The sequence below is a fragment of the Dermacentor andersoni genome, chromosome 1 (genome assembly GCF_023375885.2).
Source record: "Dermacentor andersoni chromosome 1, qqDerAnde1_hic_scaffold, whole genome shotgun sequence".
NCBI classification, from domain to species: Eukaryota; Metazoa; Arthropoda; class Arachnida; order Ixodida; family Ixodidae; genus Dermacentor; species Dermacentor andersoni.
Genome location: NC_092814.1, coordinates 241,424,177 through 241,450,262, shown reverse-complemented (window position 1 = coordinate 241,450,262; position 26,086 = coordinate 241,424,177). Strand labels below are relative to the sequence as shown.

Sequence of the window (26,086 nt, the reverse complement as noted above, 5' to 3'; positions counted from 1 at the left end):
CACAAAACCGAGAGCCGAGGCACCAGGAAATTCCGAAGATTTCGCCAGAAACCAGAGAACACAGATAGAAGCGTTCTACCAAGAAGACACTTCGTCGTCGTCCTATAATACGTTGAGAAAAAAAAAACGTTGAAAAAAAAATCACCTAGCAAATGGGCAGTATTTTGTGACTCGAAAGCAGCCCTCCATAGTGTGCGAGGTTTACGACGTGGAAATTACGACCAACTGGTGTCCCAAGTCAACGAAATTTGTCATTGCGTTTCTGAACGAGGACATGATATAGTCTTTCAGTTGTTGCCGGGACAATGTGGCATCGTTGGTAATCACCTCGCCGATGACGCTGTCCGATGTGCCCAGGCTGGAGCACAGACACTTCTTATACCTTTATCGAGAGTAGACGCTGCAAGAGCGCTTTGCAATCTCATGCGTACCATCACGTTGAGTTACTGGCATACTTCGCAGAACTCTAAATGTCAATTATACAGCCTCGGCCCATCACTGAAAATGAAATCACCAACAGACCTTCCATGACGTGACGCAGCACTGATGTGTCGGCTGTGGGTAAGAGTAGCCTTCACTAACTCCTACAACTATCGCGTTGGAGTGGCGGACTCACCCGTGTGCGCCAAGTGCTGGTGTGAAGAGACCATCGATCATCTCCTGTGCCACTGTTGCCGCTTCTACAAACAACGCCAGACTCTCATGTGTGCCTTGAATATACTGGACGATCGGCCATTTCCAGAAGGAAAGGTCTTGGAGAGTGGCTTCGCAGCTCATCAGCCTAGAAAGTCATTCGAGCTTTTCGACAGTACCTGACGGCAACAGACTTTAGTGCCTGACTATGGATACGCTACGCCTGGCCTATTGCATGTGAAAGTGTGATCAAAACTAATGTCTTATCTCTCTCTCTCCCTTTCTTTTACTCTCCCCCTCCCCAAGTGTAAGGTAGCAAACTGGACAGTATAGTTGAGCTCCCTGCCTTCCTTCTCTCTCTCTTGATTGACTTGATATTTTCCTTTTGTGCTCCTCTACGCAATGAAGTATTTGACAGTACTTTGTTCTCCAAGTATACTTACTATCGTAAATAGGTAATATCAGTCCCTAACCATGACACCTTGGCAAGTCGCTCAGGTGTCTATTTTTCTAATGAACATATCTGGTACATGAGGCTCTCTACCTCCTATTTTTCTGCACACGTCCGTGTTTATTGCCTCGTGTCTTGCAACCTGTTGGGCAGGATTTTATATGCTTTGCCTAGCTTGTGCTCAAGGTTGATGGCGGTGAGCTGACGAAGACGGCTCGGCCTGTGTTTGCCGCATAATTACTCCGCGACTGTGCCGTCGGTCGTGCTATAGGACATAAAGTCATTTTGCGAAGGCCTCCTGAGCACGCAGCTTAGTGCTAGCAGACCCTTTTCAGAAACGTTGAGCTGGCTTTCTAGCATTGCAGCGGAGCCCATATGACATCCATGCATATTACTAAATCAGGTGATGTGGGTGGGTGCCTGGGGCGAACGGTGGCAAGTGTAACAAAGAAATTTCGAGCATTACTGCACACGAGAAAAGCATACAATATGATTGAACATTAGTCACTTCAACGAAATGCTCACTGTCACTTGTTGCGTTCTTCTTTTTTCTTTTTTTTTTAGTCGACGAGGCATCGCGGGAAAACTGTCTTAGCGTTTTTGAAGAGGGTCTGCCTGTATTCTTATTATTTCAGACGTTGGAAATGTAAATGGTTGAGTAATGGCTGACTAGTTGTAAAGTGTATAATTGAATAAGACATTCGCAGAGGCTAGTCATTCGGCGTAACACACATCGTTTATATCGTGGCTTCTACAGATTCCCGGTAAAAAGTAGACACACAACCTCAAGAAAGGTTCATGGTTGGCACATGGAAACACTTGACAACCAAATATCGTTTCTTGAGAATTTGTTGTGAACAACGAGCATGTTCGGCGAGCGGAAACGTCACGTGCAGATATATTTGCATAACAAGCATGCTGAAGCTTTCACGCATCACACAACAACAACACCGGGAGCATTTTTCTGCTACTATTCGGGGCGAACATGGGAAGCAGGAGTTTTTCTCATATTGACCTCCTCGAAGGAAACGCGTAGGAAACTGATAGGGAACTAGGAGGCTCTTTGAAAAAGATTTGTCAACTACGAGCCATCATAACAGAGTGATTTTTCTATTTGTTGTAATGGCGAAAACTTCGTTGCAGGGGAATGAAGACTGCCAGTCGCAGGTGACAATACGTTCGGTTCAGATGAGCACAGCTCATGAAATAATTATTTCACACACTGTCAGCCTTCGCTTCACTGCAGTAAAGCTTCCCCATGTCCGCGTAGTTGTGCATCCGTACAATCTTTTGTAGCAGCAGCATGTTGCATCGAACTACAAAGTGTTTAAGAAAGAACAAGTACAGATAAAACAAGATAGTGTGGAAATGGCACGCATATTTCGCTTTATGTCAGCGCCTGACCGAAAGTATAATTACACACTGTTCTTATCCAGCATCATGGCTGACTCGTTCAAAATCGCCTTCGAGAGGGCGATAGGCACAGAAAATTAAGCCCTGGAACTGGCTGCAATGTGTGAATATACTGTGGATGTCTTTTCTCGTCGTGTCATAAATTCAAGGGAAAAAAAGTGTACTTCGATTTAGGTGCGCATTTAAGAACCACAGAGGGTCCAATTTAATCCGGAGTCCTCCCTAGCGACTACGGCGCTCCCTGTGTTGTTTTGGGACGTTAAACCAAATCGAGCAGGCGTGTCTTTGTGTGTCGCAAGCCAGCATTATGAGCCTTTGTGACACCTATGCGTCTTTTTCATGAATTTTGCGATGACGGGATGCGTTAGGTAGTTACGCATTCCTTTTAACCGCTCCGCATGAACAATTCAACGTTGGGCCTGCAAGCTATTCCGTGCGCTGGTCGGCATGTTCGTGCAACAAGACGTTCCTCGGGGCAAGTGTTAATGCACAGAAAAGGAATATGGGACACAACTTGCGCCTTCCTTTCGTGTTTACATAAAGAAAGACAATCATATGGGCTTGCGCGTGGCCCGTATTTATACTCGGCTCGGCCAATGCTTTTTCCTTCTGTCAACGCAGCTTCGTCGGTACTTCTTGCGCATTGCACTTCGTGCGTGTGCCGTCTCACCTGTCTGCTTGAAATTGTCTGCTCGTTGACTGGTTCACAAACGCGGGTGAAACATGTAAACGCATCTTGAACTGCCCCGAGGGTAAGTTTCGGCGTCTCAGTTGCGTTTCGACCATTTCTGATTATTATTCGCGTCCTTGTACAATTTGTAAGCTTGCATTGTCGACGACTCGAATCGAAATCTTTTCAGGAAAGTGTAATTTTGAGTCACCCATAATGTGGGGCTATAGTTAGCCCTGTCCTGACAGAGTAGTTGCTCTTAACAGAGCGAAACTCTCGCTGGCGTTCTTAAGTTCTTGAATTGTATCGCGATACTTTTATTCACCCCTTGACACACCATAAAAGCAAGCATGGTATCACTGGTTGGTCAATATAAAACGCTGGGCTCGAACATATTAGCCTTGAATGACGCGTGGAACTCAGTGCTTGGTCAACTCCTCCATAAGAAGGGGATGACAGGCGAAAACCATCTCCGCAGCGGCAATCTCGACTAGCACTCGGTGCTGTCACGCCAGAGCGAATATGACTGCGGAGAATTCGCAAATAAGGTTTGTGAGAGCAACGCTTACAGGTTAAGGCTCTGTATTATTCACGAACTGCGCAGAAAGTCGCCAGTAGCGGCGGCAAAATGATAAACCACAGGCCAGTCGCCACGCTGTCATTGCCGACGATTGGCGTCACTCTTTGCGATTGTGCACACAACCTGTGCTCGCGAAGAATAGCATATGACGTTGCATCTTTCTTAGCAGCATGTACTATCGTGAGCAATATGAGGGGGAACACGGGAACGCCAGTTAGCTATCGCCTCGAACCCTGGGCGATACGTGGCGGCCGCCGTTGGAAACAAAGTGGAAAGATGGACGGTGTTCTAATAACTGTTGGCACTCTTGCCGTGCGTCACATTGTACAAGGTGCGGAACTTCGCATCGCAAGCGCACATTAATAAATCTGTTTGATATTGCGGTTGCTGATAACTTTGTGCAACGAAGCGTGGCCAATAGCAGCAATGTTTTGAAGCGTAAACATTCGAGAGCTACTTCCCTGGGAAATCTGTCCGGCTGTCTGGAACGCACGACACGATGCGCTCCATAGGATATGCATCAGGTCCTATGGGGGTGCATCTGAATATACCTTGCGCTAGACGCAGGAACGCTACGCCTCAGAAAAAGAAAGCATGACTGAAATAAAAGGACTCGCTGTAGGTCACGGTGCACGTAACCGTTTTACCGGCTATCGGAGGCGAGTGAAATGCCGTAAGCTGCCGTTTTCGACAAACGTAGGCGTGGTGGGAGTGCTAACAGTTAGCGGAAGTGCGTCCCTCTTTCCCCTCTGTTTTCGACAGCGCCATCCGCGTATCGCTCCAATTCGGTTTCGAGGCTGTTTGCCCCGCGTTCGCGTGTCCCCGCTCATATTGCTCACGATAGTACGTCGCTTGCTCTTCGTTTTTATTTCAATGTAAGAACCTTTTGTGTGTCTGTATGTGTGTGCATATGTGTGTGTGTGTGTGTGTGTTCGCAGTTCTTTCGCGCTGAGTCATAACGTGTCATAAGATAATAAATTAGCAGTAAAGGACACCACAGCAGCGAGTGACGCCTAGCTGCCCACGTGCAAACGATATTTGCTGACTACACAAACACGCACACTCGTACGCAGAAGGTCGGAGCGCAAATGAGCAAGCTTAACGCTGAAAGCACTGTATTCGGTCTGGTGCAGAGTTTAGGTTTTATGGTAGACGATACGAGGACGAATGAACACGGTGTCGTGTGCTGTCTCCCCGCATCACGAACGAGAATAAAAAATAAATAATGCCAGACTGCTGTTCCCGCTTAGTGATCAGGAGGTTGTTTAATGCAATAAAGGTGTTGCATAACAGGCGTTCCTTGGTTCAAAAAAAAAAAAAGCGTGGCCGTGGTCGTCAATTGCACGCGCACGCTTCCACCAGCTGCAGGGTTTTCCTACAGCTGCCGCGTTTCGGCGTTCTCCTTCCTTGGTCGCGCATTTCAAATGTAGACCTAGGTACGCCGAAAAACTCTTCCCGGCACTCACTATGCAAAACGAGTACATTTTTTTTCTTCCCATATATTAACACGTATGATATGTAATACATCTAGCAATATGTATTTGGTAGGCCAGGACGACAGACCGATTGAGCTTGCGATCAATCGACTAATGCTTTATTAGCGTTGTATTTTTTACTAATGAAACAGTCAAAGTCGCGTTAACGAGCCTGTTCACGGTTGTCTAAAGAGAGTTTCCGTATTGACAAGTAACGCCGACCCAAACATAATGGGTGCCGAAGAAGGAAAAAAAGAAAGAAAGAAAAATAGACGTTCTCAGCCGAAAACGAGAAGGCAAGTAAACCCGGCCAGCTGCGCTGAGAGACCGCTGTGATCAAGGGACTTGTCACTTGTGCATGTCTGGCGTGGCTTCAAGTCCGCAGTGGGAATGATGCAAGACAACCGTCTAGGGCAGAATGCGCGCTCTTGTTCTTTTATATAAGTTTTCTGCAAGTCCGGACAGCCGCTTAATATACGATTTGATCGACTGCGGTTTGGTAATCAGTATAGGTAAAATGTTTCGTTAGTGCCTATTCTTAATTTGTTTATCGGCGTCTGCTCGGCGAACTCGTGCAGCGACGTTTATCCTCCGCGGTAAACTTAAGTTGATGCCGGCGCGTGGATGTCGCATAGAGGAGGCCCACCCGTTGCTCGTGCGCTGTGCGATGGGTGGCGAAATGCGCTGCGGATTATGGGTGAGGTGTTGTGACGGGATGGGCATAGCGATGGGCTTTTCGGAGGGTGAGACACGCGTCGGTAGAAGTGCCCAAATTCAAAGGTGGCACCAGAGAGAGAACAGTCGAACACACCGCACAATTCCCAGCGCATACATTTGTCTTAAAGAAATAGAAGATTGTACTTGCCGTTATGCAAGGGCTCTTTCTGCGTGATGAGAATGCGTTTTCTGAAAAACAAACTAGAGACACTGATTTCTCGGATCCCGACGTCATAAAAGAGAAACACAAGGCAGAAAAAAAAAGGTGAGGTGAAACTACAATTTTGCTAAATCAAGCTAAACCAAACTACTAATTAAAGTCAGTCCGAAAAGGTCAGAGCTAACTACGTTAAAATAAACTTCATAATTTGAAACAAAGCTCAAGTAAAGCAACGTGCCTAATGCCGTGAAACAGGGAATCGCAAGCTGAGAGCATTTTGCACTAGCTCGTACGCTTTCTCGGCACCGTTCACAAACCTTCTATAGAGTGTACGTCACCAGGATCGTGCTGAAAGTTCGCGTCAGGTTCTTCCACCGTCGAGTTATGCTCATGTTGCACACTGATAAAAAGTAAAAGGGAGGATCGCATCAAGTTTCGCTGGTATCTGCGAAAGAGGATGTACAGGTGACGGTTTTCCTGTACTTGAAGAAGGACAGTTGCGAGAGCACCCTTATGCGGCACTCGACACCACATTTGTCTAACATGCAGAGATCGCCGGCCGTCAAATGGAACGAAATACAAACCCGCGGCTGCTGATGTTGTCGCGCGCGATACAAACAAACGTATACAAATGTGACTTCGATGTTGTAGAAGCATTGTCAGGCTGACTTTGAAAGTCAGCACTGTAGCTGTGTGCTCGTGACTGTGTCATTGAATGTTATTCGTTGTGACCCTGCGAGAAAAGTTTTCCTTTTTTTTTTCGATGTACGCATCATACACAACGTATCAGCGCCACATTGACGAATTTAACGTAAGAGCACGAGAGTAAACTGTATCACACACAACATATATTTACTTTTCAGCACAATGCAGTGAAACTCATCGTATGCCGCATGGCGCACGTTGTTCTCGTAGAGTAGCCAAACATAGCTACTAATTTTATTATCATTTGGTGCCAAATAATGTATCGAGCTTTGCAGCGACCACTTAGTTCGTCTAAAGGAATCTGAACTTTAACATTTGACGCAGGCCACCCGTGGGAGGGGGGGGGGGGTACTAGCAGGATAAAAGAAGAGTAAAAAAAAAGAAGAGGGTGGGGGCGGTGGTGTGAACAAGAAGTTAAAACGGTGCCTCTTAATTCAGGCGACTGTTGGTGGAGGCTCTGAATATCACGAGTATTGTGATAGCAGTAGATGCTGACAGCGACCAAAGTTTTCGCGCTCTTTTAACTACTTTTTAAATCGCGCATCAAGGCATCCTCACTACAGATCGACAGCAGGAGAAGCTAACACTCAAACTTGCCGCAGGGCCAGACTAATTCTGTCCTCATGGAAAGAGATAGACATTGGCTTTCACCTTCTAGAAACAGTGATTTTCTGTGGCAACTTGGGAAGGCTGAAAATAGGCGGAGTTCGGCCTCGGCACCGCCATGCTAGCTCGGCTTGTGAGCGTAAAAGTTGGGAGCTGAAGCTGCTATAGTAAATAAACGAGGCGCTCAGTGCAGGTGCCAAATTTAGATAACTGACGAAGGAAAGCTGAGCTGGTTGCGAAGAACAAAGCGATTCATAACTACTCATCATGTTAACTACGTCCAACAAAGAGCGCAAGGTTAGAAGAAAAATAAGAATGGGAAGAGCGTAAATACAGCGTTCTAGAAGACGAGGAAGGCCACAGAACCTAATCAGGCGAGGCTCGCTAACCGAAACATGGACGAAGGCGAGTACAGCGAGTACATATGTTTTGTGCTCATGAAATTCTGGGAAGTGTTTTGACATATATGACCACAAACTATAATAAAGTCAAGGCCTTTGAGAATAGTTGTTTTGTATACGTGCAACACTTGAGTAAATGTCGTTTATCTCGCCAATCAACGTTACCTTTGTTTGGGCGAAATATGTGCACTAATTTGATTAATCCTTCATATTTCTCGAGCTGTGTTTGTATTTTTAAACACCCCAAAGGTTGCAAGTATGTCGACAAAGCATTTATTACTAAGAGCTGTATTACAGTCTCTATAGATGTACTCTGTACACGAAGCAATGTTGCCAGTATTTTAGCGACGCCCATGCAGCTGCGTCCGAATTATTACTCTGCGACAATACCGTGCATGCGCTGGCGTGTTGATCCAAGCTGCGCGAGCGATTTCGCTGCGCTACGGTTGCAATAACCGTGTCGATCACTCAGCGAGCCCGCTGCTATGCTTGTGAGTGCTTGTAGCGCTGACCGCCCGCGCATTCCAACGTTTGGGGGCGCCTCCTCGAGAGAGCGTGAACGCCTTGCGGCCTTTCTTCGCTGTTTATTTATTGCCTCGTGTATGTAGCTAAGAATTTGTTCTAGAGAAGAGTCGTCTCGCTTTCACATCGTCAATGTCTCTCTCTCTCTGCAATTCCGCTTGCCTGAGAAAAAATAATTTAAAAGAAAACGTAGGCAAGCTTCCCAGAAAGCAGCACGAAGCATGCGCAGAACGCCTGCCGTAGCGCCGACAGTGTACACACAAAGCATCTTCGGCGCACGATGGATGCGCATACACGCGAGCAGGGACCGGACCGCAAGCAGCCGGTGCGGGCTAGCTGGCAATCTACCAGCGAACGAGCGCCCATGCTTGGGGCCACTTTCCTCTAAGAACTCGCCAACGCACACAACAAATTGTAGCGCGCGCTTCAGTTTCCCGTCGCAGCTTCCTCCGCTCTGAGCTTTTGTTAACGCCAGGCTGGCATGTAGCGAGTAATTGAACCCACAGACACGTGCATAAACTGAAAACCGAATGGCGGGCTCGTGCGCAGATGCACATTTTCAACCTCTGCGCGACATCGTGTGGCCTCTTCGATTGGCCGAGCTTCAACTAGTCCTAATCTGCGTATGTGTGAGCTTAATATTTAGCTGTAGCGCTGTAACGACGGCGAAGTTTCCTTCCGTAATCGTTACTTCAGCAAATAAAGTAAACGAACGATGTCGTAGCTGCTGCCTCTCGACAGTATCCGTATGTTATGCTTGAACGTCTCCGAGGAAGCTCGGAAAAAAAAAATTGGGCGGAGCTGCCAGCGACCTGATGCCTGCTGGCTGGCCTCCGGCTCTCGCTTACATGCGGAAACGCTAGGCTCTCTCTGAGCGCAACGTGGTCCATGTTCACACGTGCGTGGCCGTTAAGCAGTGCGGCTAAGTGTATAGTTGCTCGGCGCCACGCGGATGGCAAGGTGATATGGCGTGCGAGGAAGCGCCATCCTCAGCACCGCCGTGCATTGCGTTGGGAGCGCGCCAATAATCGTTGAGGTGGAGGAGAAATAAAACGGGGGCGGTGGTTGAACGCGAGGTATGCGCGCACAGGAGACGCTGGCCAAAAACACGTCGAACGCGAAAAACGCCGCCGAACGAAACGGGGTTAGTAGCCGCTAAAAAATTCAAGAAAGGCAACCCTCGAAGACGGCGACAAGGCTTGTACGACACGTTATGGACAGTAAAACGTCAGGCACAAGTTCGAACGTAATGCGACGCATTCGTGAAACCCCAATCATTTTCCTTCCAAGTTTGTTCGGCTTTTATTCACGTAAGGCATCTCAGTTTGAGAGGGATTTTCCTTGTCTGTTCTTCGGGTAGAGGGAATGCCGTGTCTTTTTTGTTTATATTTTTTTCTCTATATAACTTAAGGCAGGCCTTTATATAGCGCAATAAATGTTACAGGCTCACAGGGGTTACTATGAGAGCAATACTGACTATTTAACATGTAGTCTTAAAGAAAGCCAACAACTGCCGGAAAGCAACATCTACGTGGACGAGCACTACACGTATTCGCTGGAACACATTGAACATAGGACACCAAGACGAAGAGTAATTGCACGTGCACACTAAAGCTATCCATACTAAGCTGCTATGCGAGAACACACATCTAGGAGATTACACTATTGAAAGAGTATACATAACACAACTAGCGTTGTCAACAACCAATATCGATGTCTGTATGTGCTGTCTTCATGTGCCGGCATGTTGATTATGTATGAAATTCATTGGCTGTGCTGACTTTCTCAAGTGTGAGCTGTTACGTGTGACAGTGTGTCTTATGAGCACGTGCGCTGAATCACAGACAAATTAACGGTACGTTGCGATCGATTTCGCGAGCATAGTATAAAACGGTGTGGAAACTCTCTCGTAAGTGAACTTATACGATCCAGTATTCTATACTGCCGCGCTCACAAGAACATCCCAAGTCAAGTTTCATTCGTCGCATGAAGACATGCAAGCTATCTCCACTCAATATGCGCGTGATTACGTCTCCAATTTAAGTGTAAACCCTATGCAAGCGACCTTGCGCGCGACGGCGACAAGCGACGCGATGGAGATGACTGTCGCGTTCGCTTGTTGCCTACAAGTCGTACCCCACGCGAGCTACGACTTTGAGCGACGTCTCCCCGATGTTGCCGGTATGAGGGCAGCAAATTCGTGACAAAATTGGCCTGACGCGTGCTTGATTAACTTAAGTTGACGTGTTTTACTGTACAGAGCAGCACAAAATATTTCTGAAGGTCTTGCAGTAGGTTCTTATCCTTGCGGTTATCAAAATATAGTCGTTTGCTCATTCCGTGGGACAATCGGTAGTACTTGACTGATATACATCCAGTTCCGACTTCGCGCAATTGGCTAGTCGCACATAGCACTTCTGGGCGATGAGCGACGAGTTCTGTAGATTTCCAGAATCGAGCGACAAGAACGAGCGATCTGGTCGCGCGACGGCCCGTTTCGTCGCTCAAAGCCGTTGATCAACGCCATCGGGTACAAAATCGCTCACACGGGGTTTGGGCTTCAAACAAACAAACAAACAAACAAGAACAATCATCATAAGGGTCTTACTGTGAGTTCTTAATTCTTGCTTTTTTTCAAGTTGGGAACTAATTAATCTTCGAGAATTATGGCGCCAAATAAATTGACGACAAAACTACTTTTGCTCAGTAGCTTTCTAAATTTTTAAAATTATCGGCGAGGCCTCAAACTGATTGCTTTGCCTCTCTTAAAATGCGCAACGGCGTTGTCTTGAGAACGCTTGGTTGATGGTAGCGATGACTACGGAAGGGAAAAGTCGAGTTACTTCGTTGCTGCGACCTTTGTGGCAGCAGGCCAACGTGCTCGGCGCGTAACACTGCGAAAAAGTGATTTTTACAGGCTGCGCCCACGGCTAACTTACGGCCCGTCGTTAGTGGTTTCTCGACTGTCACCAAGAAAACACCTCCAGAACAGCGCACCGATTTCTTGAACTATAATATTCACACAAGCTCGTTTTTCATTCATCTGTGCATGCAGAATATCCACCAGAGCACGTTTTCTGCACAGCCGACGTCTCGTTTTCTGCGCTCCTTATGGCGTCGTAAAATCTCATAAGTGCGGACAGATGCACTACCATAATGCAAAGGCGACGCTTCGGTTGCAAGCAGCATGATGGACGTAACAGCAGCACTGAAGCGTTCAAGGCTGTAGTAGCCGTTTTGCGAGCTGAAGTTTGGCCAGATAGTGAACGCGCTTGACAATGCAGGAATCGTGTCCTAGCTGTGTGCACAGAGCAAATATTGTCGTTAACCGACTCGCACTGTACACAAACGGGAGCTGGTACCGCGCGTGCTCGGCAGTGTGTCCATTTCTTTGTGTGCAGTTCAGTGGACGTGCAGCGGCGTTGATGCAGTATTTGCTAAGGGCGTTCCGTCCTTCGGAAACCGTAGCGATCGCGCGCCTGCGAACACACGTCGCTGATCGCCATTAGGCGTTCGCCGACGGCGTGTCAACAGGCCCTTTCTTTTTCCAGCGGCGGTCGTTGTCTCCCTGCGATTCGACGACGGGCCTTCCGGGCTCCGTTTAGCGGTGGCGGCGGCGTGCGCGCCTCGACTTCTGCGTCGCCCTTGGCGATGACAGGGGCGCTGGCTGGCGCCCCACGAACAGCCGAGCGCGGCTGACGCGGGGGAGCCGCTTTCTCGTTGTTCCGTTGAGCGCGCGAGGGCACAATTAACCTTGGCTCTAAACAAGGTGCCCTCCCACTCCGCCTCACCTCTTTCGCGTACGTCGTTCATGACGGCAGTCTGTTGAGGCACCGATCGAACTGGGTTGGAGAAAAAAATAACCGGCCATCTTGTCGATTGAGTCTCAATTGAATTACGTGAGCCGGTGACTCCGAGAGCGGGGGGCAAAACTCGGTTCTGCGTTGTCCGGACCAATGCCGGTTGGCGAGTCAATCTACACTGCACGGACTCTCCGGTTCCCGTTGGTTCCGCCTCGCGTGTCGTTGGCCGACTCTCTCGTTTCGGTATTCCACCAAGAAAGCTCAACAGAGACGTTCGTATAAGTGAAGGCCGTCCACATCGCCGGCGAAGACCACTGCATCGGAACGGTGAAGACGTAGAAAGTCACAGCACCTGTAGCCCATAGCTGTGAGAGTAAGAAAATAACGTTCAAGCTTTTTGTCAAAATCAAGACTAGGAATGTCATCGAAAAGGAAACAATATTAAGGCAGCGTTTCAATGTATGTGTTGTATTTTGGACTGACGGGGGTTGCGAACGTGTGTGTATATTTACACTCAGCGCGTGCACAATGGGCCTCGAAGAAAAAAATCCAGCACCACCGCTCATATTCACGTTTCCAACTGCGCCAAAGTTACGCCTTAAAGCATAACGTTCCTACGAAAATCCTCGCAAAGCGCGATACACTGACTTCCACTGAATTGCTTGGAGCGATAAACCTTTTTTAATTTAAAACAACTCGAGGTCTAGACAAGCAGCATGCCTTGACGGACCCCTCACCAGGCCACATAGGAAATTTTGGTTATGCGCTGAAAGTCGTTACGCGATCTCTAAGGGGTGTTCTACAGCAAGAATTTTTCAGATTAGTTCATTAATAGCAGAGACAGAAATATTTGAAGTGCCGCGCACCCATGATTTCAGGAGGCGAGCGTCACCGCCATCAAGGACACTCTCTCCACTATCCCCGTCTAGCCTCCGCAAGCGAAATTCCCTCCCTGCGTTCTCCCATACCGAAACCGGAGGGTCACCCGCCGTGGTTGCTCAGTGGCTATGGTGTTAGGCTGCTGAGCACGAGGTCGCGGGATCGAATCCCGGCCATGGCGGCCACATTTCGATGGGGGCGAAATGCGAAAACACCCGTGTACTTAGATTTAGGTGCATGTTAAAGAACCCCAGGTGGTCGAAATTTCCGGAGTCCTCCACTACGGCGTGCCTCATAATCAGAAAGTGGTTTTGGCACGTAAAACCCCATAATTAAAAAAAAAAAGACGGAGGGTCGCGTGACGAATGCGTCACTGGTCGCTCATTTTTTTCTTTCTCTCTCTCGCGCGCGCTTTTACTGAGTGGCGCACTTCCAGTGACGGTTTCGCGCGCGAGCTGTTTGTCTCGTTTCGCGCAACGGACGATTTTGCGGGCGCTGCACGAGAACACCTGATTAGCGGTACAAGTCAGTGTCACAATCACGAACACTGAGCAGACGCAAGAGGATGGAAGAGCACGACTGCGGCGCTGTAACACGGTAAAAAAAAAAAAAATGACAATTTCGTTCCCTGTGCGCTACTGCACGAAGTGAGAACAATCAGACGAAACGGAAGTAAAGTCGGCCGTTTGTTTAACAGTACCACGCGAGCCTCGATTGGCCGGCCAATGAACGCCTTCTAACGGCGCGATGCGACGATATCAGCTCGAGCAAGAGAGAGCCGCAAGAGATCAAGTCCTCGACGATCCCATCGCCTCGCGCCGTTAAAAGGCGCTGACCGGCCGGCTAGTGGACGCTCGAGCGGTACTGTTAAAGAATCGGTCGAATGTACATCTTTCTTGCTACGGTACGAAGACAAAAACATGCAGAGGTAATGTTTGTATGTTTTGTTATGTATCTCAACTTTAATTCGTCTATTGAAGCAACAGATTAAACAAATAACTGATGCTGCCTTGAATAATTATCGAAATCACGTGTCCCTACGAGTGACGTCACAGCACGGCCATGTACGTAGGCGCACTTGCGCGCTTGACGTTGACTCTCTGGCTGGGAGCGCGGCGCACGCGATGAGAAAGGGCAAACGTCGTCTGGCTTGAAATTTAGGCTCTTTCCGCGGCGTGTAGGGATGTAATACTTAGCAGACACGATCGTTAGCGCACATTGTATGCACTGCGCTTGTCACCTCAAAATGGGCAAACCTGGTGAAGGGCCCTTTAATAGTGAACCAACGAAGATGCCTGCGTTTTGGGCTTGCTGACCTTTGAGGAAAGAACGGCGAAACCAACAACAACAACAACAGAAAATAAGAGCACCTGGTAATAGTGAATTCTGTCGAGTGCAGAACAATGAGGGGATGTGGTACCGCAGTGTGTGGTGTGTGTTAAAGTATGTCATGTTCTGTTTCCGCCTCTTCGTGTGTTTCGCAAGGCCCGAGTGGCCAGAGGCGCGCGCGCGCGCCTTGCATGTGCCATAAGATACGCGGCGGCCCAAGGGGTTGCTCAGCCATGTCCCTAGTTCAACGTGCAACGATTACAAAAATCACAATCCGGCACACCGGCGAACACATATGTTACAAGAAGCCTTGTAAGCCCGGTATCACATGGAGACATCAATGTATGTATACAAACAGCGTGACAAGGCATGCCATGCAAACTGCGCTCTTCTTTTTAAAACAGCGCTCGTTGACACCTTGTGATATGTATGCACGACACACAGATAGCATTCATAGAGAGGAACGAGAACAGCTCTTCGTCTCTCTGCACCGTATACATACACATCGTTCGAGAAAGAAAAACAACAACAAACCCGTTATATGCAGTGTAGCTAATGCCAACAACGCGACTTCTACGTGATCGATTCAAAGTGGATCCAATGCAGTAGACTAACGGCAAACAGCTAAACATATTTCTTTTTCTTGCGTTGTACTGGTAACTACAGCAGCGGCAGCACAGACGCTAGTCGCTAAGACTATAGCAGGTAAAATGTTTCCGCGTGGTTGGAGCACCCATTTCAATCCGACGTCACTCTACGATTATAGGTGTGGGACTATCGCGGTTCTACGAGCTTTTCTTTTGAGAACCTGATGTGCCATAAATTTAGTCACGCGTGCCTATAAAGTGCAACTAGTTAGACCGCTTACAGTTCCAAAAATGAACTCACTCGTATGGAACGTTCGAATTTGTACAACAAACGCAGTTTAGGTGGCCTAGCAAAGAGGTCGACAACCAGCGGCTTGCAGGCTTGGCCGGATCTTGCCCTCCAGGCACTGTCGCTCCACTCATGCTACACAACTCGAGAAAAATGTTCTCCATTCCATCCCCCCCCCCCCCCCGTACGCTTTATTATTCCATCTAATGGCTGACAGCACCATTAGCTTCGAATTGCGATGTAAACAGAGTCGTTCCCTTTTGGCATTGTCCATCCACCAATCTCGCTCGCACACGTTCCAACTTCACTGATATCCTAACAGCACGTCACAACAATCCAACACGCCCAGCATGTCCAACAGCACGTCGCGTAGCAGTGTCCTGCTACGTGGATAACTGGCATTTTTTTTTCTTTTTTTTTTTCTTGACTACCGTTTAGCCAAATGCAGGGAATGCCACTTTCTGGCGTCTGTCCCATGCTGCCTGGACGCGAATGCTGAAATCTAAACCCTTTTGTTTTTGTTCTTTCATGAGCATTCGGTTCACTGCCCGGCCTCTATCTGACGCCTTCGAGGGAACCCGGCCCGCTTCTGCAGAAGGTTGCCGACGTCTGTCTCTCTCAGTGACGCCGCGTGTTTTTATAGTACACATGGCCTCGCCGTAGCGTCTCTACAAGACGTCAGCGCGCCTTTTCTGTCTTCCCGCAGACCACAGGAAAATGTAGCCCGGGAAAAAAGGATCCTGCCCTCAGAAACATGCAGCGGCAGTCAAGCAACATCGCGCAGGCGTGCGCGACAAGACAACGCAGTCGCTTCGCGACTCCCGAGAGCACGCCGTTCCAACCAGTTCGCCCAGGGCACGGCTCCACGCATGCAGGCCGAACACCTCGTGTGTAACTGCGGGGGAGGTGCGGGGAAAAAAGACGCACGACGTCGTCTTCTGCGCGTGGCGCGTATTCCTTTGTCTCCGCGTTCGGGTTTTCTCTCTCCTCATCGGCGTGCAATATACGGCTATACCGAAGTTGAATATGCCCGTGGCAAACTGGTTGCGTGCACAAGGTACGCTAAAATTGGCCCTCGAGTAAGTTAATTTGCGCGCAATACACAGGACGCGTAAGCTCATCGTTGCTGAGAACCGCTGGAGCGACAGTGAGTTTTCGTGTTTGTATGTGTACGTCAAGCGGCACCATATATGCAGTAAGTGAGTTCACAGACAGGCGAGGAAGTTTTTCCAGACGCCGAGTTCATTCGGCTGACTCGTCGTCACCCGAGCGGTGGTAAGCCGTCGATGGGGGGAAGAAACGAGATGGCGGCTCCTTGGTGGGGGAGGAGCGGTGGAGGGGAGAAAAGGGCGTACTCGGTCGCTAATGGGCGTCTTAATGACCGCGGTAACGACGAATCAGGTGTGCGCCTCTTTGGTCGTGAGGCAGTTTTTCACCTTTGCACCGAGAAACGACATGGACGCACGTCGACAAGATCTATACCCAGTAAATCTGGCGCCGCTCGTATACATCGGTGCCGCGGCCACTAAGCTAACGACGTTACCGCTATAACAGAAGCAAGGGGAGAGGAACCTGCGAATCAAGCGTGTTTGCAGCAACAAAATAAAAGTGGTTTGGGAACGGTTACTTGCCAGTCGAGCAATTAAGTCTGTAAGTGCGCACATGTGAGCGTTGCAGTGAGCCCGTGTCTCTGACATGACGCGTCACCGAAGGTGATGATGCGCTTGTAGTGCGGACATGAATGACGTCATGTTACCGACGGCTAACGACACAGTGACACGCGCTCTGCGTGCGCTCAGTGCATGCCCAGATACCACTAAGCTAAGGGGACAGCCATATGTGGGAGCCCTTTTTTTTTTTTTCGCATGCGTTCCTTGGCAATGTTGATTGCAAAACAAACAGCAAGCGTTAAGATAGAGCCGAGTTTGAGGGGAAAGAAAGGTGCTGACTTAGTGATAGCTCGTGTGGCTATCATTTTCTTTAGGCCGAAAGGCGGGGAGTGCGTCACAGAAGCGCGACAGCGGCCCTGCGGCGCGGCGAGCGTCGTGGCCGCTCGCTGCGTCCGGTGCCGCGGTCCGTTTCGCGCGGCGCTGTGGTTACAGAAGCGACAGCGCGGCAGCAGCGATAGGCTGATGCAACCAGCAGCAAGGCGCCACTAGGTCCGGGAGATGTCTTCGTGGCAGACCTCCATGTAGCTCGGGTCCCGGAGCACGCACTTGATCATATCCTTGAGCATGTTGTAGCGCGGTATGAAAGGGTACACCTTAGCGTCCGTGTAGGCAATCTGCAGCCCATGCACGATGCCCCGGAGGTTGCTGTACTTCTTCAGCAGGCGGTATAGGTCGTTGATGGTTTGCGCGTTCTCCTCCTCGATCTCTTGCACTGTCATACCTGCGAGAGGACGGAATAATGAACGCACGTCAGATGAAAGGTCTGCACTTGCATGATTATTCGAAATGTATGTGTTGGTGACAGCCGTAAGGACGCGTGCTCGAAACAGCCTCGTATAATCGCCAAGCCAAGCCTCACATATACAGAGTGTCCCAACTATCACGCACCAAGATTTAAAAATATGCAAATGCAACGTATCTAGACAGAATCAACGTAATGGTGTTTGCCGTCGCTTGGCGACACTCAGATTATCTTCTTATTCCGCCTAATTACATCATTAGTATTAGTTAATTAATCAACTTTTAAAAGATTATAATTAGATGAAAAGTGTCAATGAGAAAATTTTGGAGCAACATGAAAAACTCCCGATACAGCTTTCTGTTGCTCAAAACGTGCTACATAAGAGTGTTTTTCCGAGCGTGTTTTTCCGAGCGAGAAAGTGCCTCGAGCGGCTAATTGCGCGGAAATTTTGCCTCTGTTTGTGGGCTTCTTTCACGCTTGGTAAAACACTTTTATGTAGCACGTATTGAGCATCAGAAAGCTGTATCAGATGTGCGTCCACGGCAGCAACAATAGCCATCGCGCATGACCACCCCATGAACACGTATCTTCAAGTCGACACTTTAAGGATGCATATCAGGCACTTCGCCCGACTTCCATCGCATCATCTCGCCTCCCTTCCTGCCGCTCGACCTCGTTCAGCGTTTAGCAAGATTATTGCCGCCAACCATGGAACTTTACCGTCAAACTTCACGCCTGCAGCACGACCATCTCAACCGCTGTGGTGCCTCCATCCACTACAGGCTCTTCTTGTTATTCCCGGTATCAAAAGGAAAACGGAGATGTCAACTTTCGCCCTCAAACAAACCGTGCTTTCAGTGCTACATGAAAAGCACAGAGGACGCATCCACGTTTACACGGACGGTGCTGTCTCCTCTAATAGTTCAGCTGGAGCAAGGGTGATTCCCGCAGAGTGCGTCACCCTCAAGTTCAAGACATCTCACATTACATCATCGACGGCTGCAGAACTCGCAGCTATCCGTGCTGCTCTGGAGTTCATTGTTCACAGATCATCACATTCATGGTCCATCTTATGTGACTCAAAGGCAGCTCTTCAGTGTCTGATGTCCCCTTTCAATCATGGACCAAATGAGCAACTAGTCGCAGACATCCGACTACTCCACCATCACGCAATCAACAAGGGACACAACATCATCTACCAGTGGATACCGGGTCACTGCGGAATTTCAGGAAATGACAGTGCGGATGACGCTGCCCGGTCGGCTCATGATGGTGCCCAGATTATACCCATACCGCTGTCAAGAACAGATGCAGCCACAAGTCTTCGTTCCCTCGCCCGCGAGCTTACACAGAATCTGTGGAACACCAGTGAATTCACGAACGCAGTTCTCCACAAATTGGATCCACGTCTGCAACTCCGCCTACCACCAGGGTTGCCACGAGCGGAAGCAACACTTCTGTGCCGCCTGTGGCTCGGCGTGGCATTCACGAACTCCTATTCATTCCGCATTGGAATGGCCGACAGCCCTACTTGTGACACCTGCGGCTGCGAGGAGACGATTGAACACCTCCTTTGTGACTGTCCCCGTTACGTAGTGCGAAGAAAAGTGCTCGTGACCGCTCTCGCAAAACTGGACAATCGCCCCTTTACAGAGGAAAAAGCTCTAGGACATTCGTCCAGACGGGCTTCGGCACTCAAGGCCTTAAGGGCTTTGTTGAAGTTTTTAAGGACATGCGAATTGTGCGACCGCCTTTGAACGTTGTAGCGCGTAGTTTCGCGTTAGTGTGTGAATTTTCTTTCTTCTATTTTTTTCCTCTTCTTCTTCTTTCTCCTTTTATTCCCTTTACCCCTTTCCCCAGCACAGGGTAGCCAGCCGGTACTTACGCTGGCTAACCTCCCTGTCTTTCCTCTCCTTTGTCTCCTCCTCCTCCTCCTCCTGTATCGGGAGTTTTAGCGTTAAGGGCCCCGTGTCGCAAAAAATCCGTTGTCGGCGTCGGACATCGCTTAAGGGCCGTTTATAGTCCGACGTAACGTCCGCGCGCGCGCACGCTACGTCACGTCGGCGAAAACGACCCCTCTATAGTCGGGCGCACCGGCGCAGCCAACGTAACCGGCGGCTTCCGACGCACCCCGACGGGCCCAGCGCCGATAGACCTCAGACTCTGCCCAGGCGGCGCTGCGGAAAAACCCGTCACCAGCGCCCCCATCGCAGCCTTGGCGCTAACTGGGTAGTGCAAGAAAAGCTGTCCGCAAGCGAAGGTGCATAGACCACAATGGACCCTTCTCTTTCGTTTGTGTTGAGGCACGGTTTCCTAAAAATCAAGGACCTGGAAAACTTCTTCCGCCTATCCACGCTTCGGAAAGGAAGCTCAGCAGGGCGAAGTACGTGTACAATATAAAATAAAGTCTCAAGTGTTATTTCGGCGTGCTGCAACTCGCAAGTACGGAGAGCATCAGGTTTGTCTATAGGCATATCAGCATAAAAATCTAAGGATTTCAAATTGGTTCATGTTGAATATGTCCTGAACACAAGACTTAAGTATCTCCTATATTTTTATGTATTTTATTGTAATGTTTTGTCTCGCAATTATTTACAGAGAGTAAATCTTTTAATAGCCTTTTCCAGGGCAGCAGACAGAAAACGGTTTCCAAGGCAGCGAACAGCTCTCATAACGAAAGTAAGCTTCCTACAGTGCCTACGCGCTGCATCTTTCTTTCTCGCAGGAGCTACAGCATCGCTCAGTACCTTAATTTGAACTTTTCGCAGACGCTTCGAGCAACAAGCGCGCACAAATAAATGTAAATAAACGCGACATTTGTTTTTTCTTTACACACATGCGTTACCTCGCAATTACTCATCCAGTGCTCCTATACAGCAACTTTATTGCTCACATTTGAAAAACGCAGTCGAGCAGGCTCAGTACATTGCGAAGCGTGCTTGTTGTATCGGCGCAGGACATGCAAAATACCGAAAGTAGAAATGTGCTCGCGATACGACGATGCTCTAGAACAGGATTTTGAATTCATAAACGAACCAAAATGTTTGGTTACGCTGACCTGCCAAATCTCCCCGTTCCACTTGTTGAGTCAAGCGGACGCGGACGTCTGTTAAAAGGTGGAGATATCGATGGTACATAAGCAGGATGGTTCGCAACGTTGTTTTTTCTGTTACTAACGAAGTGGCGGCTGCAGATGCTTGAGTTTTCGCATGGTTACCACGGTCCTCCGTCAGGGCCACGCAACACAATTACAGAATAACAAAATTGTCGCACTTTCTCATGCGAGCCGCTGTGTTGTGGGGAATGCAAGTAATCCGATTAACCAACAGGTTGAACGGCCCGTATCCAGCGCTCTCGCCTTTCCCCTTCATACGATCGCAATGGAAATCGGTAAAACTGAACGTTGTTATCCTGCCCTTCACGTTCATGGCGATTTACAACACAACAGTAGCGTTGATTGCGGCGTTTCTTCGTAGCGCGCGGAGCTATCGTGGTTGCCGTCGCTTCCGCCATCAGTTTGAAGAGTGAGCCAGCAAGCGCTTTATGGCACTTCGGCGGCGCGTCCGACTAGCGTAGAAATTCATAGCTCTCTGTCTGGGTGTTAAATGCGCAAAACACTCGCAATATGGACCAAAATCTAGTTAAATCGTTGTTTCGCAGTTGCTATCTGCATAGGCAACTTAGCAAGGGAGTCGGGCTTCGCACTACTCAATTACTGCCTCTTCGCAACGGCAGGTGGCGCTACGTGTCTTGCAAAACTCCAGAGTCTGACGTCCATATGGCTCCTGAGCCATTCGCGCGTCGGAGTCGGCGGAACTCTCGCACCACAATGCATTGCGCGCGAAGAAAAAGGCGCCAACACGACTCCGCAGACGGCTTTTGCGGACGGCGCGCGACTTGGCGAACGTTCTGCGCATGCTCCGAAGATAATAGCCGACGGCGGACGCGTTGAAGTATAGAGGGGATGGCATCTCGGCTGGCGCAGCGCAACCGACGTAGCGTGACTGACCGCGAACGACGCTCGCGCGCGCGCCGATAACGTCGGACTATAAACGTGCCTTTAACGAAAAATCATTCCGAACCACAACCACGCAGGCCCTCCGCGCGGCACTGATCCGTTACTGAACTAATTGAATTACTCAAAGTAAAATGCGTTAGAGAAGTCGTAAAGTACGACCTAAACACAATCTACCGACACGATAACGTCGGAGTTTTATTTGAATATACCAGAAAACAATTTTCTGTTACGCGGAAACTCAAACACAAAGAGCGGCGCGGCCCGCTCGGTTCCTTGCAGCAACACCGCGCGCCTCCACGCATCCGCAAGAAAGCTGCGGTTGCCGGGAAGCGTGACGAGCAGACAGCGATCTCTGAATGCTATAGCGTTCCACTCTTAAAGGCGAAGCTTAAGCGTCCTTCACATTTTTTATGTTGCTCTACGATTTCGCCATTGACGCTTTTCATCTAATTATACCATTTGAGAAGTTGATTAATTAATTAAGACTAATTATGTAACTAGGTGGAATGCCAAAAAATCATCCGAGTGCCTCCAAGCGATGGCAAACAGCATTACCTCGGTTCTGTTCAGCTAGGTGGCATTTGCATATTTTTTAAATCTTGATACATGATAGTTGGGTCACTCTGTATACTAAAGTATCATAGCGAAGTGATGCAGCTGTTAACGTTCGGACGCATCAGCTCACCAGGGAGATGACAATGAAGGGAAATGGGCTCCGGCAGACACCAGTGCAGATCGGCGGGCACGACGACGACGAGAAGTAGCATTCGAAAAACTAGGTTTATTAACTTGGTATTACCTAAAAGTTGCACTGTACACATAGTACGTACGAAACGATGTCATACCGGTCGTCGGTGGCCTGCCTAACTGGTCTGGTACCGTTGTTAGATGGCAAGAAGACTTGGCACCCGTCGTTGCATGCCTCGTCCCAGAGGTTACATGTACTCATCAACATAGCATCATTCGCTACATTGACCCCACCCCCCTCCCCCCACTAACGCGGGTTGACTGGGTGGGGGGCTTTGGTTCGCGCCGACGGACTTTCCCGGAGAAGGGGGCCGCTGAGGAGCAGCAAGAACTGAGCGACTGCGCTCCACACAAAAACAGCCATGTCCGTATTCAGGGACACGAGCCCAACAGACGCTCGGATTGCCTGAACGCAGAAGAGGTTAGGACATACAACTATTGAGACAAGAAAAGGCGTCCCCGGGGCAACGCAATCGTATTCAGATGCGCCACGACCGGTTCTTGCTCCTGGTTCCACAAAGACAAGCGGAAAGACGAGGATAGACTGCCTCGAGCGGCCTAGTCGAGCGACCCTAAATACATCCATCATAGCTTGATGGAGAGCTTTCCTCCTAAATCCTCGAAAATCACGGCAGGGCGAGCCCGCACTTCGAGAAGCTTCTTTTCGTCTAAGTGATACCGCTCCAGGGTCAGATGGAACCAGACCTCTTTCCGTGCTTTTGCAAGCACTTCGTAAACGCCCGGCGCCCTTCTCCCGAAAACTGCAACACAGAGTGCTAACCAAACTTGGCATATATAGGAGGAGGAGGAAAGAGAAAAGTAGAAGGCAGGGAGGTTAACCAGTATAACGTCCGGTTGGCTACCCTACACCGGGGGAATGGGAAAGGGGAAAACAAAGATCACAGGGAGAGAGAGGAGGGAAGGAAAGAAGGAAATTGCGGCGAGTTCGCTGACGCGTGTGGTCTTACAGAAATCGCGTTAATAGTCACAGATGGTCGCACAAACCCGTCGTCCTTAAGAAACACAAAAGCGCCTTCACCGCTTTATGGGCCGACGGGCGATGGGGGCGGTGTTCTAGCAGCACCTGCACAGAAAGCGGCCGATTGTCCAGTTTTTGGAAAGCTTTTGCAAGTTCTTGTCTCTCTGAGGCATATCTTGGACAGTGGCACAGCAGGTGGTCGATGTTTTCTTCGGTGCCACAGACCTCGCAAGCTGCACTGTCAGCCATTCCAATTAATGTAGAGTATGCCTTTGTGAAGGCCACTCCTAACCATAGGCGACAGAGAAGCGTAGCTTCACGTCGAGGAAGTCCGAGTGGAGGTCGGAGTTGCAGGGAGGGGTTTAGTCGATGCAGTCGCGTGAGTCGTAAGTTTGGTGAGTTCCACTCGGTCACTGTGAGACTGCGTGCCAGGTGTCGAAGCTGCTTTGCAGCATCAGTCCTCGAAAGCGGAATGGAAACGCTGTGCTCTCCTTGATGTGCTGTGCGAGCAGCGTTATCGGCGGAATCATTGCCACTGATTCCACAGTGACCAGGTATCCATTGAAAAATGACCTCGTGACCTTTTTGTTGGACATCATGGTAAAGTTTCACAACTTCGTATGTCAATTGGTCATGACATCCGTGTCGGAGAACTGACTGCGTGCCCTGTAGTGCTGGTTTTGAATCGCAGAACACAGCCCATTTTCTAGGTCTTTCAGAATCAATGAACTCTAGTGCTCGACGCAGGGCCGTTAGTTCTGCCGCCGTTGAGGTCGTGACATGCGATGTCTTGAACCGCAGTGTCATTCCTCGCGTTGGTATAACCACGGCACCAGAAGAACTGCACGACGTAGTCGATCCATCGGTATAGATGTGCACGTGGTTGCTGTACTTTTCTTGGCATATATAAGCATTCGACAAAGAGAAGCACGAACTGGTTGATGGCCTGCATAGGCAACGGGTGCAAGAAGCAAATAGTTTGGGATACTGTAAATTCCAAATACAGCGCAAAAAATACACATACATACAAAGAAGATACGAAAGACGCGGACAAGCGCTTTCTTTATGTGTCTTTACGTGTCTTTTTATGTGTATGTGTATTTTTTGTACTGTATTTGTAATTTACAGTGTTAGACCAACTATCCCAACAGAGGGTCCTTCTGAGGTTTGGTATACGCGTAGTGCACCGCCTATAGAGGCGCCACTGATAGCCCCCTAGCGAGCGCTTCCAACAGTGCGCTCGGGAGCAGACGACAACCCTTTGCAGCAAGGATGGCTGAAGTTCGCGGCTCCGATTTTTTCCTTCGTTCGGGTGCCAAACTGCTTCTTCTGCGGTGACAGCTGTAGGGAAGACGCTGGCCTCTGTGGTAGCTGGTATGAACACGATGTTTGTTTGGGACAAACTGCTCCACATACGTGCCAGGTGCGTCCCGCAGGTAAACGCCATGAACCTCATTTACACGAAATGGAGCTCATGTTAGCTAGCCCCTAAATTTTGTTGAGTAATGCGATGTCTCGATCGTTTCTTTTTTTTAATTCTACCCTTACCGTAATGCTGCTTCTGTACATCAATAATAAGCACCCGTCGTTAGTGTAGACTTATATCTCAAACAAATCCGCACGGTGTGATGTCTGCACATGTCGTTGTGACATTTCTGGCGATGAGTACATGTGAGTCACCTCAAGAAGAGTAATTGCGAATTTATTGATGGAAACGCGTACACTAGTCAACGAAGTCACCAAACGCACGGGTTAACAAAAGCGCTTGTTAGCTAGCACTGTATCGCCGACGCAGTTCTGCTGCATACGCCGATAAACTGCAGTTCCCGCTGCAGTTTTTACTATTTTAAATTCCCCAAGGGAGCTGCTTGGAAACTTACAAATCTAAATTCTGACCAACTTATCAGTACTATTTTTTAAAATTTTACTAGAGAGAGATGCCACATAATATATTTAAAGGCAGAGCGGCGCCAGTCAAAGTAGATGAGCACTGGCGGCAAGGCCGGGCCTAGTTTCCTGCGGCGCAAGCATAATAAGAGATAATTTAGTTGAGTAAAAAATTCACATGCATTAAGCGACTGTGTTCTGAAATAAACAAATCACTCGGCGCGGTAAGTCTGCTGAGACAGCATGGAGGTGTGATGACTTCCCAAACGTGACGCGAACTTTTCAGTGAAAATGGAACAAAAATACCATATGCAGCAACTATTAGCAATTATCGCCTGAACTACCTATATTATAAACGCATTTCCCCCCCCCCCCAAAAAAAACAAAACAAAAACAAAAAACAAAACACAAACACACTATCTAAGATGCCCTCGGGCAAAAAGAATAAAGCTGTTAAAGAATCACTTGCTTGGTATCATTCCGATAAGACATAGCGTGATTTAGACCCTTTACAAACGAGGCAGGGTGAAAACCTCGCAGCTCGAAAGAATCAACAAGATTTATGCATGAAGCAACTAGCGACAGTTCAACATGCGCGAAGCTACACATAAAATAGATGCGAAAACATGAAGTGCGCGACAGCTGGTGCGAGGATTTGCCGGGCCCCATAAAACCAACAATTTCAGTTCTCGCAAGCTTCAGTAGCTTTAACAATGCGCTCGTGGAGACGTGCTGCCTAGCTAGCGCAACGCGGTAAAGAAGCGAAGCGGCAAACGGCATTCATAACTTTAGCGAAATGCCTTTAAACCGCATGCTGCACTGC

General features: G+C 48.9%; 1 protein-coding gene across 2 annotated transcripts in view; it reads right to left on the bottom strand.

The window, feature by feature from the left end:
• Window positions 1-1,801: 1,801 nt before the first annotated feature.
• LOC126548101 (uncharacterized) overlaps window positions 1,802-26,086 on the bottom strand; it is a 213,227-nt gene continuing 188,942 nt past the window's right edge. For both annotated transcript variants that reach the window (XM_055063550.1, XM_050196212.3), the window contains exon 5: window positions 1,802-17,611. In XM_055063550.1, coding sequence (XP_054919525.1) covers window positions 17,376-17,611 — 236 coding nt within the window. In that variant the 3' untranslated portion in view covers window positions 1,802-17,375. The remainder of the gene's footprint in view (window positions 17,612-26,086) is intronic.